This window comes from Mustela erminea, chromosome 5 (genome assembly GCF_009829155.1).
Source record: "Mustela erminea isolate mMusErm1 chromosome 5, mMusErm1.Pri, whole genome shotgun sequence".
Taxonomy (NCBI): Eukaryota; Metazoa; Chordata; class Mammalia; order Carnivora; family Mustelidae; genus Mustela; species Mustela erminea.
This window is the reverse complement of record NC_045618.1, coordinates 70139318-70154933: the sequence shown is the minus strand read 5'-3', so window position 1 is coordinate 70154933 and position 15616 is coordinate 70139318. Positions and strand designations below refer to the sequence as shown.

The 15616-nt window shown below is 36.8% G+C and overlaps 1 protein-coding gene across 6 annotated transcripts in view; it reads left to right on the top strand.

The window, feature by feature from the left end:
* GABPB1 (GA binding protein transcription factor subunit beta 1) overlaps positions 1-15056 on the top strand; it is a 67725-nt gene extending 52669 nt beyond the window's left edge. For 3 of the 6 annotated variants that reach the window (XM_032343703.1, XM_032343707.1, XM_032343704.1), the window contains exons 7-9: positions 2460-2645; positions 5473-5588; positions 13552-15056. In XM_032343703.1, coding sequence (XP_032199594.1) covers positions 2460-2645; positions 5473-5588; positions 13552-13704 — 455 coding nt within the window. In that variant the 3' untranslated portion in view covers positions 13705-15056. Of the gene's footprint in view, positions 1-2459; positions 2646-5472; positions 5608-13551 lie in introns of all 6 variants that reach the window. The other 3 variants (XM_032343706.1, XM_032343708.1, XM_032343709.1) reach the window with 2 other exon arrangements.
* The last annotated feature ends 560 nt before the right edge of the window (positions 15057-15616 follow it).

Here is a 15616-nt window from a genome sequence, read left to right as displayed (position 1 = left end):
AAACAGTTTTTATGTGATTTCTTTTTTCAGAATTATATTGAATTGTTCTTTATTTTGTACAATTATTTGAAATTATTTTTCAGAATTATATGTATTAAATGTTATATTAAAACTTTTTTTTAGATTGACAGTTTTCAAGCCCATAGAAAAATTGGAGGATGAACTTTATTTATACCTTTCGCCTGTCCTTACCACCTTGCCACACCTGCATGTACACACACGGGTGCACTTTTATTATCCCCAGTTATCTGCCGGTGGGCAGATATTATGACACCTCACCCTTAAATATTTCAGCATATATCTCCTAGGAGCAAGGACAGCCTGTTACATATTCATGGCTCACTGTATTTCCTAAAAACATCAACATTAATTTAGTAACAGTATCTGATATGTGGTCCACATTCAAGTTTCCTCATTTAGCCCCCAAATATCCTTTAGAAAATGTTTGTTTTTCACCCAGGATCCAAAGTTCACGCATTGTATTTGGTTGTGTCTCTTTGGTCTCCTCCAGCCTAGGGCAGCCCCTACTACTTCCACTGTTCTTTTTGACATTGAAATCTTTGTAGACTCTGTGCCCGTTGTGTGCACAGACATTTCATTCTGGATCCGTTTGTTTAGTAATAATTAGATGCAGGCCAAAGATTTTTCAGGAAGAACACAAGTGATGTTTTGTAATGTCCTGTTGCATCACATCAGGAGGCACTTGTCAGGCCGTCCTGATCCTGACGGGTTGGTGAGAGTGGTCACTGCCAGGTCCTTACAGGTACCTTTCCCCTACTAATCTTTGGTGTGATACTTTGAGAATATATGAATATCTTGTTTCTTGCAATATTTCAGTGGTTTTAACACCTATTGGTGACCCTTGTTTGAATTGATTATTACATTAGGGGTTATAATGATAATTTTTTTTGTTAATTAGATGTGATTCTTCTTTCAAGATCTTTCCTCTTTCCCCCTTTCTGTCCTTTTTCATGAAGTATTATTATGGGCAAATGGATTTTTAAAGATTCATTGTGCTATGATCCATTATTACCATTATTCTGTTTTCTTTCCTTTTTTTTTTTTTTAAATTACGTTCAGTTAGCCAACATATAGTAGATCATTAGTTTGTGATGTAGCATTCAGTGATCCATTAGGTGTGTTCATCACATCACGTGCCCTCTTTAATACCCATCATTATTCCTTTGGAATCCATTTTCTTTGTTGAAGTGTAATATGCATACAGAAAAATGCACAGCTAATAAGTATAGAGTATAATGAATTATGTCAGTGTGACTACTCCTGTATAATCACTGCCTAGTTCATAAGTGGGAAGAGTAGAGTATATATTTTGTATCTGACTTATATCACTGAGCATGTTTTTTGTCAGATTTATCCATGTTTTATATTTTGTTTTAATTGCTGTGTTGTATTCCACTGTATCAATCTACCATAGTCTGTTTATCCATCCTCCTTTTGATGGATATCTGGTTGGTTTCAAGTCTTTTACTATCATGAGTAAAGCTGCTGTGAATGTTGCTGTACATGTGTCTTTCAGGAGCAGTAGTTGGGCCTAGGATTGCCTGTGGCAAAGGATTTTGGCAGCATTAAACTGTGATTTCTTTACCCATGCAAAGGCAGGGATGCTGTTTTCAGCTGCCAGAATCCTCTCTGAGCCTCTCACAAAATATTAAGAACATAGTTTTGGATTTTATTTAAATAAATGTTACTATATTGTATTATTCACTATCACAGAGTACTCGATCTGTGTGCCACTTACTGTCAAGGCAACTCCAAAAAGGGAAAACTGTTTATTCTGCTTACTTGAAAAATACAGATTTTCTTGTTTCATCAAATATGGAAATGTGTATCTACTCATGTAAATATAAATGGAGTGTAACCACATACAAAATTCTCTTTTTGGATTGCAGAATTTTCTTAAGCAGATGTAACTCTTGTTATATCTGTGACCTTGGGAGGTTTTATAATTTCTGTACCTCGTATAACTAAATGAAGAGATACTATTTTTTAAATATACACATGCATAGCCAGAACTCACTTAATTGTAAATTGTGGGACTTGTCGGTGATGGTTTACATAGATATGTATAGCACCACTGCAGAGAGAATTTAATAAAAACCATGTAGTAGCTTTTCTGTGTCACACACACAAAAAGCAGGGAATGGGCGCCTGGGTGGCTCAGTGGGTTAAAGCCTCTGCCTTCGGCTCAGGTCATGGTCCCAGGGTCCTGGGATCGAGCCCCGCATCGGGCTCTCTGCTCAGCAGGGAGCCTGCTTCCCCCTCTCTCTCTGCCTGCCTCTCTGCCTACTTGTGATCTCTGTCTGTCAAGTAAATAATAAATAAAATCTTTTTTTAAAAAAAAAAAAAGCAGGGAAAACAAAAGCAGCAAAGCAAAAATAAATTTCTAGTCATACTTTTGTACATGTTCACTGATTTTTACATATATTTTTTTTTTCCAGTAGTGGCTACAGAGGAGGTAGTTACAGCAGAATCCGTGGATGGTGCCATTCAGCAAGTAGTTAGCTCAGGTGGTCAGCAGGTCATCACAATAGTCACAGATGGAATTCAGCTTGGAAATTTGCACTCCATTCCGACCAGTGGAATAGGTCAGCCCATCATTGTGACCATGCCAGATGGACAACAAGGTTGGTAGTAGGCATGTGCATAAAGTTTGAATTTATTCTCAATGCTCGGGAAATTGTGGTGTTTCTCAACGTATTTATTTATGCCTTAAATTATATTTTTGTAACCTTTTGCAACAGACGTGATTGGCTAATTTTATTTGCTTGGATTAGTATTGAAATGAACTTGGTATCTCTGAGTATATACTAGGTGGTAAAAAGAACTGGCTCCAAAGTATTCTGGTTGGAAAATGAGCTTAAGTAAACAATTCAGAATCTGCTTTGGACAATAATTCTTTTTATTGCAATTTATTGCATTTATTGCAATTTATTGCCATTTATTGCAATTCAGATATCATACAGTTTTTTAAAAATACCATGTTAGAAAAGGCTCCTTACAAAGAAGTTGGGCTTAGGACTTGTAGTAGGAATGTGGTAGCCACTATTAGCAGCTTTGTCAATAACATTCCCATTTTACCCCCCTTGGAAACCACTGAAAGTAGTAAGGTAGATTAAACAAAAGGCTGAGAAAACCATAAAATTCCGTATTTTAAGTGCTGCGCAAACCACCTAAGTCCATTAGCACCAGGGCAAGAGAACCTTCATGAAATCGCACAGTGCATTAGGAAAAGAGAAGAGATTGAGCTCAGAAATTAGCAATAAATACACACTCAGCAAGGCAGGGCCCAGGCTATGTAGGAGATGCTGTAAGCAGGGCTGAGGTAGACTAGGGCGTGAATGCTGGAGGAAGCAGAAAGAGAAGGTGCGGAAAATTCCTATCTGAGCAAGCATTGCCAGGGACCCAGGACCCCTGCCCCCAACAAAAAAAAGTGTGTGCACATGCATAACCTTTTAGAAAATGATTAGGATTGCAGAGACTGTGTCCCTTCATGGCTAGTGAAGGAATTGGGGGAGGCAGGGGCTAGAGCTAGAGGTTTGGTTTAGAGTGACAGAGGAGGTATGGCACTATAGGGTGACCAGGTCTCAGGGAAAAAGTTTGTCTGTATAGCAGAAGAGGAGCCTAGAAGCCTAGAAGGCCATTCTCTTCCATTCTGCAGAAATTTCTGATGGCTAGTCCAAAATTTGGGTCAGGCCCAGATGCTTTCACAAAGCTTCAAAGAACTGATTCTAATTTTATAGAAATAAGAAAACTTTCACAGTTTGTATGAAGCAGATATAATGTTTCTAATACCTGATTATTACACAGACAGACTACTCTCAACCCATGAACAAATGGAAAGAAATGTCATGTTTTTGGTTAAGAAGATTCACTCTCATAAAGATCTCCATTCTCCCTGAGCTAATTTATAAATGTAATATGATACAGGGGGAAAAAAAAAAAACAAAAACTGTTTTAGTTTGCTAGGGCTGCCACAGCAAAATACCACAGACTGAACGGCTCAACAGAAATTTATCTTCTCACAGTGCTGGAGGTTTGAAGTCCAAGATAAGATGTTGGCAAATTTGGTTTCTTCTGAGGCTTTCTCCTTCCTTGGCTTGCAGATGGCTGCCTTCTCACTGTGTCCTTATGTGGATGTCCCTCAGTCTGTGTTGTCTTTGTCTTAATCTCTCCTTCTAAAATGACAACAGTCCTACTGGGTTAGGGCCCACCCATATGACCTCTTTTTACCTTATTTACCTCTTTAAAGGCCAAATCTCCAAATGAACAGTCACATTGTGAAGTACTGGGGGTTAGGACTGAAGTATTTGAATTTTGAGGAGGACACAATTCAGCCCATAACAGAGACTAACAGGTTTTTTTCCTGCAACAAGTCAAAGAGATTCTGAAGTTATATTAGTGGGAGAAGATTAAGGAAAACTCTGGGAAAGAAGAGCAATGAGAGGCACTTAATGAGTATTAAGATAAACTTTTAAAGCCTCTGTAATTAAAAAATGTGTAACTGACATATGAATATATACAGACTATGCAGACAGTCCAATGAAGCAGATACAAGGTTCTTAATTCTTTTTGGGTTAATTTATAAGTGTAATGTAGTATGAGTTAAAGGAAATAAAAGACTTTAATTTTCAAGATCACTAATGTTTTAAATTCCAGTGTACTAAAAATTTTACTTTTTTCATTTCTGCTTACATTTATAACTGACAGAGTTTTTAATATTTTGATTAAAAACTTTAAAGGCTATTACACAATTGTAATTTTCTCCATTGATTATTAAAATTGCTTTGCATGATTCCAGCTCTCACAGTCATTTCTGTGGTCCGTACTGCTTGCTATGCAGAGCAAGGACAGCCTCTCTCTCTCTCTCTCTCTCTCTCTCTCTCTATGTATGTTTATATCTGTATAAAGAAATACTAAAAATTAGGGACAAAGTCCAATAAGCCAAAAGAAAAACAAGCAAAGGTTATACACAGACAGTGTTCATAATGGCGTGTCCATGCAGTGGACTGTTATGTGGCTAGATGAAAGGGAGCACTGCATGTGCTGATGGAAGATACCCTCGGTACAGGGAGTGAAGAAAGTGCAGGGAAAACAGTGTCTCTATTGTGTGTATGCTACCTTTTGTATAAGACAGAAAAATGAAAATGTGTGTTCATGTTTGTTTTTATATAAGTTAATACAAGAACAATAACAAGAAACCAAAAAATGTGATTCTCTATTACGCTAATTGATTTTTCACCCATATAGTGAATATGTCATCTGTAAAATTTTTTAAAAAATAAATAGTATTCTTTAAAAATGCACCCTGAAGACCAATATGGATATCCTCATAAAAAGAAAATTAATGCTTGTTAATTATTATTTGGGACATCTTTATTTTAGATGAGTTGCATCAACAATGTTACAACTAGTTTTATGAAATGAAGTAATATCCACTTTTTTTAATTTTAGTATTAACAGTACCAGCAACTGACATTGCTGAAGAAACTGTTATAAGTGAAGAACCACCAGCCAAGAGACAATGTATCGAAATAATTGAAAACCGGGTGGAATCTGCAGAAATAGAAGTAAGGAGTCTTTTACCCGGTGTGTTTTGCTGCAGTCGTCCAAAATAAATTCAATTTGCTTTTCTATATATATATTTTTGGTCTTTTATATTTATTACTGACGGTGTTGTTTTGATACAGAATGAAAGTACATAGTACTATTTTGTCTAACTATTTGCTTATACATAAAGCAAGCCCTCAATAAATACATATTGAATGAATGAATGAATGAGTGAAGAATTTGTTTATAACAAAGTCTGTCATCATGGTAACATTGTAATGAATTTGGTTCTTGCACTCCATCCTTTATTTTCTATTAAATTTACATGCATCATTCTCACAAGTCACTGAAGGAAATGTCACTGTATATTGACAAAAAACATTCTTTTCTTTTGAAAGTGAAATACAAATGCCTGTTTGGGCTGGAGGATCCTTTTAAAGAAGGTTGATGTTTGTCGACTAGGTTATTTTTTTAAAAAGCCATACATAACTGCTTATTTCACTATTAAGTTCTTTAAGAAGGAATTTAAATTTAGATTAGCTGTTGATAGGATTCAGCTTTTTTCCCCTCCTCCCAAACTAGTTTGGAAGTATAACCAGACCAGAGTGCCTCACAAATTTTTTGTCTCACATGACTGTAAATAAAACTGTGTTCCCTGAATCTGACATTAACTCATACAACGTGAAAACAAAATTATTCTTGAATAACTTCAAAAGATCAATTGCAGTATAAAGGACACTGGACTTGAAATTAAATGAGCTGGATTTGAATCCCACCTCTTTCCCCTGTTAGCTTTGAGGCAAGTTATCTTACCTTCCTGAATTGCAGTTTTATTTTCTTTCAAATTGGAGTTTTGGGTAACTTTCTGCATTTGGATAACTTATCAGAATTAAAAAGTCAGCATACTCATACACATACTCATAATACCTGATATTTGTAACCAGTAAATGTTGTTGAATATCTTAAATAATAATAATATTGGTGAATGTCTAAGAATTCTTAAGTGTCTTGTTTCATCGAAAAGAGGACTTTTTTTTTTTAAGTAACTAAAAAGCAACATAATTCTGACTGAGGACAACTAGAATGTATCTTTGCTACAGTTCGTGTTAAGTGTAATGCTGGTACATCTTTAAGGTACAATCACAAAGAATATATTATTGAGTTAACAAGAGTCCAATTCATAGCTTAGCCAGAATGTTTGCTAAAAGTATGACTTTAATTATTGAAGGTAAGTTGTTTTGTTTCTTCAAAATTTAAAATGATATTCAGTAGACAGAAGTTCTTACAGATTAGCAATTTTTTTCATTAACAGTAGCAATATAGGGCGCCTGGGTAGCTCAGTGGGTTAAGCCGCTGCCTTCGGCTCAGGTCATGATCTCAGGGTCCTGGGATGGAGTCCCGCATCGGACTCTCTGCTCAGCAGGGAGCCTGCTTCCTCCTCTCTCTCTCTCTCTCTGCCTGCCTCTCTGCCTACTTGTGATCTCTGTCTGTCAAATAAATAAATAAAATCTTAAAAAACAAAACAGTAGCAATATACTTGTTATTTAGTAATCTTTAAAAAAAAGTTTTTTGATGTCAGACGATTTTTTTGGCACATCAGGTGAAAAAATTTTGTCATGTACTTTGCTTTTTTTTTTGCTTTAACTGTTTAATAAAATCTTTTAAAATTACTTGAATTTTTATTAAACATAAGCTTACTGAATTCAACAAAGTATATATTTAAAACAGTGAATGCGCATCTTGTACCTTTATTTACCTAATAACCCTTAAGTGTTGTTTTCCTCAAAGGTCAGCCTGATCCCCCCCCTTCCCTGACTTAGTCTTTTTAGAGCCCTGGGAGAATAATTACAGATAATAGGAAAGTATGAATTGAGGTATATAATTTAACTAGAACCAAGGCTAGAACTTTAGGGAGATGGAGTTTTACCTTGGCTTAAAGAAGTGTTTTGTTTTGTTTTCTGTAATTAGAGCTTTCTGGTCATGGAACTCTCATCTCCATCACCAGAAATGTTCAAGCCAACATTGCATGATCTTTATAGAGCTCTTACAGAGAGACCTTGAAGCTACAATGAGTGTAGATGGTAGAGGGGGCTGGAGATATAGAATGAAAAGAGGCCTCCAGTGTTTTCATCAAACCAGGTAATCATTTCCTTATAATACATAGAGTGGTGCTTTTGAACTTACTTTCTTAGATGACCAGTGGAGTTGTCTTGGGGGCAGACTTTTCTACTCCAAGTGAGTAGAAACTTAACCATTAACTAAAAAAGTTTCTTGCAGGCAGTGATTCTCAGCTGGGGCATTTTTGATCCCAGGGGACATTTGGCAATGTCTGGAGACATTTTGGGTTGTCATAACTAGGGGCATGCCCCTGACCTATAGGGGATAGAGGCTGGGCCTGCTGCTAAACATCCTACAATGCACAGGACAGCCCCCATAGTTAAGAATTATCTGGTCCAGGGGCGCCTGGGTGGCTCAGTGGTTTAAAGCCTCTGCCTTCAGCTCAGATCATGATCCCAGGGTCCTGAGATCAAGCCCCACATCTGGCTCTCTGCTCAGCGGGGAGCCTGCTTCCACCTCTCTCTCTCTCTGCCTGCCTCTCTGCATACTTGTAATCTGTCTCTCTGTCAAATAAATAAATAAAATCTTTAAAAAAAAGAAGAATTATCTGATCCAAAAACATCCATGTTGAGATTGAGGAACTCTGCCCTATGAGAATTAAATAATTAACTCATTATTCAGAATCTGACATGCTTGAGTTTTCTCTGCATGTGTGTGTCTACAACTACCAAAGAGAGTGTTTATAAGTCAAGTGTTAAGAATTTATATTTACACTTTCCTGACTAGCATTGGAGAGGTTTATTAATAATACCTACGAAATTGGTTTAAATTGTAGAAAATGTATTATAAATGCTACAGCTTTTATATCTGCATTGTAACAATATAGGAAATGAAATAGATTTGTTTTTCAAAGGGGAGGTATGAATAAGACACCAAATTGCAATAATATGTATCATATCACCCCCTTGATATTACTGCACTAAAGATATTTTTAGAAGCCGTGTGCTATATATGGAATCAGTGAATTATTTTGTAATGTGGGAGGGAAGAAATACAATTAGTGTATTAAGAATAACAGATTTTTTCCTGTTATTTACTTGTGTGAATTCAGGAAATAACTTTTTTTTTTAAGTGTTTCAAGATTCATTGTTTATGCACCACACCCAGTGCTCCATGTAATACGTGCCCTCCTTAGCAAGTTTATTTTTTTTTTTTTTTTTTTTTTTATTTTTTTTTTTTTATTTTTTTTTTTTTTTTTTTAAAGATTTTATTTATTCATTTGACACAGAGAGATCACAAGCAGGCAGAGAGGCAGGCAGAGAGAGAGAGAGGAGGAAGCAGGCTCCCTGCTGAGCAGACAGCCCGATGCGGGACTCGATCCCAGGACCCTGAGATCATGACCTGAGCCGAAGGCAGCGGCTTAACCCACTGAGCCACCCAGGCGCCCAGCAAGTTTATTTTTAACGAAATATTTGTGTCTTCTAACCAGTGACGGATTGAGATTCTTAGTGTTCTTTTAAAAATTGTTTCCTGTAAACTTTACAGTGTTTGATTTGATGCAGTTTTTTCCAATCTATTTTCCTTTTATTGATATTCTTTTGATCTATCAGAGTTAAAAATTTTCTGTACTCCTTTTTTTTTTTTTTTTTTAAGGTTTTTATTCATTTGAGAGAGACCATGAGCAAGACAGAGAGAGAGAGTGAGAGCGCGAGCATGAGCTGGGGGAGGAGTAGAGGGAGGGAGAAGCACACTCCTCTCTTAGCAGGAATCCCTACTCAGGGCTCAATCCCAGAACTCCAGGATCACAACCTGAGCCAAAGGCAGACATTTAACAGACTGAGCTACCCAGGCTCCTCTCCTATCTCTTACAGATAAGTTTTTTTCTTCAGGGTGGAGTAGGCAAAGGGTCAGGTAGCAAATACTTCTGGTGTTGTGGACTGACCAGTCTGTGCTTCTCTACTCACTTTTGCCATTGTAGTGGGAAAGTAGCCATTGACACTTTGAAAATGAGTACGCATGCCTTATTTCAGTAAAACTTTATTTATAAAAACAGGATCGTATTTGGCCCTGGCACTTGGAAAATTGATGTTTATACACAGAGAAATAGCTCACACACTCTGCCCAGTTTTTCTCTCTTTTTAAAGACTTTGTTTTTGACAGAAAACACAAGTGGTAGGGGAGGGTCAGAGGGAGAAGCAGACTCCTGGCTGAGCATGGAGCCCAATGTGGGGCTGAATCCTGGGACCCTGGGATCATGACTCAAGCTGAAGGCAGATGCGTAATCGACTGAGCCACCTAGGTGCCCCAATTTCTCTCTCTCTCTTTTTTTTTTAAAAAGATTATTTATTTATTTATTTATTTGATAGACAGAGATCACAAGTAGGCAGAGAAGCAGGCAGAGAGAGAGAGAAGAGGAAGCAGGCTCCCTGCCAAGCAGAGACCCCGATGCAGGGCTTGATCCCAGGATGCTGGGATCATGACCTGAGCTGAAGGCAGAGGCTTTAGCCCACTGAGCCATGCAGGCGCCCCCAGTTTCTCTCTTTTTAAACAAATATTTAATGGTTAAGAATATGGATATGTTTTGTAATTTTCTGATGTGTTTTCTTGGTCAGGTTTAAATATTTAAGCTTTTAAATCTTGGTTTCCCCATCAGTAACAGGGAAGAAATAACAGCACCTATATTATCATATTTTTGTAAAGTTTAAATGAGAACACATGTAAAGGAGTAGAATTTATAATAAGTGCTCATTGTTGCTTTTATTATCTTCCAAATTCTATGGAAAAGTATGGTAAAACATGAACCACTATACTGATGTTTTGCCTTATAATAGCTAAGGTAAAAATAAATTTGAATATTAGAAAATTAAAAATGATATCACTGGTTCGAGAGAATTGCTACCAGCTGAAGCCAAATTCAAGAATTTTGTTTGAAGATAAAAAAGCAAACTCAATCTTCCCTTGCCCTGTTTTTCCATTGCTTGGGTTTAGAGTTGTGGTGTAAGATAAATATATCTTCTCAGTTGCTACCAAATCGTGATTATCGTCAGAATTTACTTTTTTGGAATTCTTCAGTGTTAGACTGTTAAAGGAAAAATATTTTAGTACTACATATTATTAGGTGAAGGTGTGTTTATTTACAAATATCAGAGTCCTTTTTACTGTGCTTTTATTGGAAAAGGTCAAAGCTATAGGATTGGTATTTCTATTTAAATATAAATCCTCAAATTTCATTCTGTTGGACTATTCACGTGTGAAACAACCAAAGTACTGTTTATGTTAAGGAAATGTCTTGTATATAATATATGTTCAGTAAACATTTAACAAATAAATTTGTAAACAAAGGATCTCTGAGTAAAATAAGAAGTGATATTTTCCACTTTTTAGAGATTTTTATTTGCTTTGAAAAGTGAGATGGCAAGAAGATTCTCTCCCCAAACACCTATATTCTTGAGAAGTATAAAATGGAAACACTTAAAAAAAAAAAAAACTTTAATAATGTTAAGTGTGCTTTCAGTCTGGAGGACTACATATACTTAGATAAATATACTTATCTTTCAGGTTTTACAGATACAGTCAAGAAATGGCAGTGTAATATGAATCTTTTATTTGCCTGGTAGGCAAAAGGGAGCTATCTTTTCATTTATAGGAAGATATACTCTAATTGAAATAAAAATATGCTATAAGGAAAATAAACTGTATTTACTGTTAGACTACCTCACTCAGTTTGCTTTCATTTGCTGAGTGTGAATTATTGCTGTTTCTTTTTTTTTTTAAAGATTTTATTTATTTATTTGAGAGAGAAACAGTGAGAGAGAGCATGAGCGAGGAGAAGGTCAGAGAGCGAAGCAGACTCCCCATGGAGCTGGGAGCCTGATGCGGGACTCGATCCCGGGACTCTGGGATCATGACCTGAGCCGAAGGCAGTCGTCCAACCAACTGAGCCACCCAGGCGTCCCAATTATTGCTGTTTCTAATGTTAATGAAGAGCTAGTACAAGGAGATGCCTTAGAGTTAGAGAGTGTATTCCCGTATTTCCTACCAAATTCAAAACTTGCCTTATCAAAGGATCTTATTTCTTAACACATGTAAAATTTTAAAACACTTATGTGTGGCCATGAGTGCTCCTGCCAGAGGTGGTGGTCTAGCTCCTGGAGACGCAGCCCCCTTCTCCCGTTCTTTCTATCGGCATGCTCTAAATTCTCCAGAGTTCACTGCCAAGGTAGTGGTGTTGATTATCACCTGAGTCTCGTCTCTTGGTTGTTGTCTTTTCTGACTTGTTTCTACTTTGCCATCTTGGCTGGAGAAAGGGTAAGAAGAGGATAAGAAAAGGGTAGCAGGGTAAGGCGTGGGCATTTCTTAAATTGGAGATGAAGGGCACATGTTTCTTGTACATTTTGTGTAAATGGAAGATTTGGAGACTACTTATGTGATCAATCGTTCCCACATTTGGTGGACTCGGGAAAAATACAGGATGGATTTAGCTTCATTCCCATTATGGGGAAGGGAGTGGAATCGAAGGAAGGAAGGAGTCTTAACACTTGCTCCTCCTTGGAGACCATGTGAATGGTGAAGCGGAGGGAATCTTTTGGTGTTCACAATGGACAGGAGTCAAGGAAGTAGAGGAAGAGACCCTCAAAGTGTCCTTTTCCCCAGTAGGCTCCTGACCCTCACCTTCAGTTCCATCTAGTCAAGTGTCTTATCCAGTGTGACCCTGGCGTTTCCTTTTTTTTAAAGTATTTTATTTATTTGACAGAGATCACAAGTAGGCAGAGAGAGGAGAGGAGGAAGGAAGCAGGCTCCCTGCTGAGCAGAGAGCCCGATGTGGGGCTCGATCCCAGGACCCTGAGATCATGACCTCAGCCGAAGGCAGAGGCTTAACCCACTGAGCCACCCAGGTGCCCCAACCCTGGCATTTCTTATGATCATTCATAGCCCTCCTGCCCTGAGTCCTCATCCCCCTAAAAGGTCCCAGGCCTCTGTAATGAGGTTGAGCTTGGGCCTGTGCATGTCGAACTTTTGTCCATGTGCATACATAGAGATATCTCATAGAGATATGAGAGATATCTCATAGAGATATGAGAGATATCTTATAGAGATATGAGAAAGGAGCCTTTGAAGTGTTTTCCCTTAGGCAACTGAGTAGGGGCAGAGTGAAGAGAAAAGGTATCATTTTCATTGGACTAGATTTGTGTTTAGCTCTCAGTTTATTGAGGAATTTAATACATATATTTTATATTTGTTTAATTTAGTGAATTCCACAATAGAGAAATTAGTATTTTATTGGTTTGTAAAATGGGATAATTTAGGAAATATTAATCTAAACGAACATTCTTCATTCCACAGATGAGGAATCTAGCTTGTTACCAGAGAGGAAGATGGTATTAAAAGCAGTAATATTAGAATCTCATAAACCCAACTGTGTTACTGTGGAAAGGCTACATCATCTCTGAGCATCGTTTTTGTCATCTGTAAAATGGGCATAATCTCTGTCTTACAGTCTTGTTATTGGACATCACCTTGTTTAGTTACATAATGAGTGCTCAATAAGTACTAACTTCTATAGTTTGGTATACCTTTACATAAAAACATCACAGAGATGTGAAGAGGTATATTTCTCTCTTAAAGCTCTTCGCTGATCTTTGTGGACCTCTACTTTTATATGTATGACAATTGGGTTCATTATGTTAATCCCACTTTTAATTAGAAATGCTTTCTTGAGGTCAGAAACTAATCTCTGCCAGAGTGTGGAGCACAAAATTTGGGGCTTTAATTATTAATGAATTAGTTGACAAGGCAAGACATCTTGGATATATCAATAGGTGGCTACGTCTAGCTCCTACAGATTTTTCAGTTTGCGGGATGCGTGCTTATGTGTGTTAATCATGTATTCATGCAAACATTGAAAAAACCTTTTTTTTCAATTAGGAGAGAGAAGCTCTTCAGAAACAGCTGGATGAAGCAAATCGAGAAGCACAAAAATATCGACAGCAGCTTCTAAAGAAAGAACAGGAAGCAGAGGCCTACAGACAAAAATTAGAAGCGATGACTCGTCTTCAGACTAATAAAGAAGCTGTTTAATTAACTACGAACATGTAGTTTGATTTACTTTTGGTTAAGAGAGAACACAGTCTTGAACTGTACACCACAAGGTGCAGTCGCAGGAAGCCAGGATAACAGGAGACTACGGATTGCCGATCGGACTTAAGCCATGCGCTCTGAATCCTTGTAACATAAAACTCTACTTTAGAAGTTGTGAAATGTATTTAAAACTGAATTCTGTAAATAGTTTTTGTTTTTTTACAGTTCCAGATGAGTTATAAAGATTGTTGAAGAGATCCAAAAACACAATAAGCCACTGTTTTTGTGAATTCTTTTTGATTTTAGTATGAACCTTAATTTCTCAGAAACAGAACAGTTTTAAGGGTGATCGTTGTCGATTAGACCAAATGTTATATAAAAATTATGTGGTGGACTGATGCTGGAATTACTCCTGTAGGTATAAACTTCTATATGAAAAGAAGATTTCTCCCAGGAAATCTTTGTACAGCTTTAAGTTGTCTCAGATTCTCTGAAAACATTTTTTAGAAAGCAAATTTTTATATTTGTTCAATTTCAGCTATACCCAAGTAGATTTACATGTATATGAAGCAAATATTTTTTAAACTTTCTGTTTGTACATATTCTGCATGTTTTATAATTTCAAAACGCATCACTTGCATAGGTATTTTCCCCACAAAGATGATGAAAGTGAACTAGGGGAGAAAATCCTTTTATTCTGTAGGTCATTGAAAGTTAAGTAAGCTAGAAGCTGGTTTTATTGGGATTGACAATGTTCTTAGAAGGAGCAGCTTACAAGGTAACTTGAATTTGCAAACTGCAAAAATCTATGCTTTTTTGAAAATTTCATAGTGGGGACGTGAAACTGTATTCTGTGCCTTCCATCATGATTTCCACATGAAAGCACTTTAAGGCACTGGATTTTAAGATAATGTTTTTGGAATACTCAGAGCATATGGGTTTCTGAAATATTTCATGGACTCATTTTCCCCCAGGAAATTATTCTTATGGAAAAAAAATGCTTTTGTATGTAGAACAAGAACTTTTTGTACTACAGTGATGCTAGGTATGTCTAACATAACTTTTACTTTTCCCTGTGAAAACTGTATGTCTGTGCTGTGACTTGCTTTCATCACAATATTGTTGAATTCCACAATGTATGGACATTAAACTCTGACGTACTGTTCATTCTTTTTTGTAAAACATAACTTCAAGCTCTTTTTTCTTGCTTTATTTTTTAATGTCTTATTGCTTTATGAAAATGTTTAACCCAAAACCCTTCTAGATTACCTATCTGTATAAAGAAGCAATTACCCTTAAAACTGTACTCTGGCCTACTTTTCTATTTTACAATTAAATATCTTTTCCACATACATTCAGTGTAGACTTATATTTTGACCACACATTAAAAATTTTGTTCTTTATGTTACAGCCATATTCCGCCAGAATGAGAATATATACATTCTCCACACTGTATCTTACAAATCCTGGAGGTAATCTCTTGGGAAGTTGCTAGCTCTCTCACGGGCATTATTATAGTTGTTAAGGTAATGAAAGGATCTGTGACCCATCAGCCTAATACTTGATACTTGGCAATTTAGGTTTGAGAGCAAATTTAAGAACTCTAGAAAGAAGAAAAAAAGACCTTTAAAATTTGCCACTAAATTTGACATATATTTCAAATTACCTAAAACTAGGTTTTATAAATGCTAGGACATATTTTCAGTAGCACGAAGCTACTTTTTGTATGTCTTATTATTTGAGTGCATTTATGGATTGGTTAGGCAGTGCCTTTGACATATGCAGAGCTGGAGTGGAGAAGGTCCAGTAGGTTTACCCCAGAGTGCAAGCCACTGTAGACTTTGCTTCCAGATCAGCTCGGCCCCAAAGAGCCCTGAGACAATTGGAAATGAGCTCCTGAAAGCTGATTTCA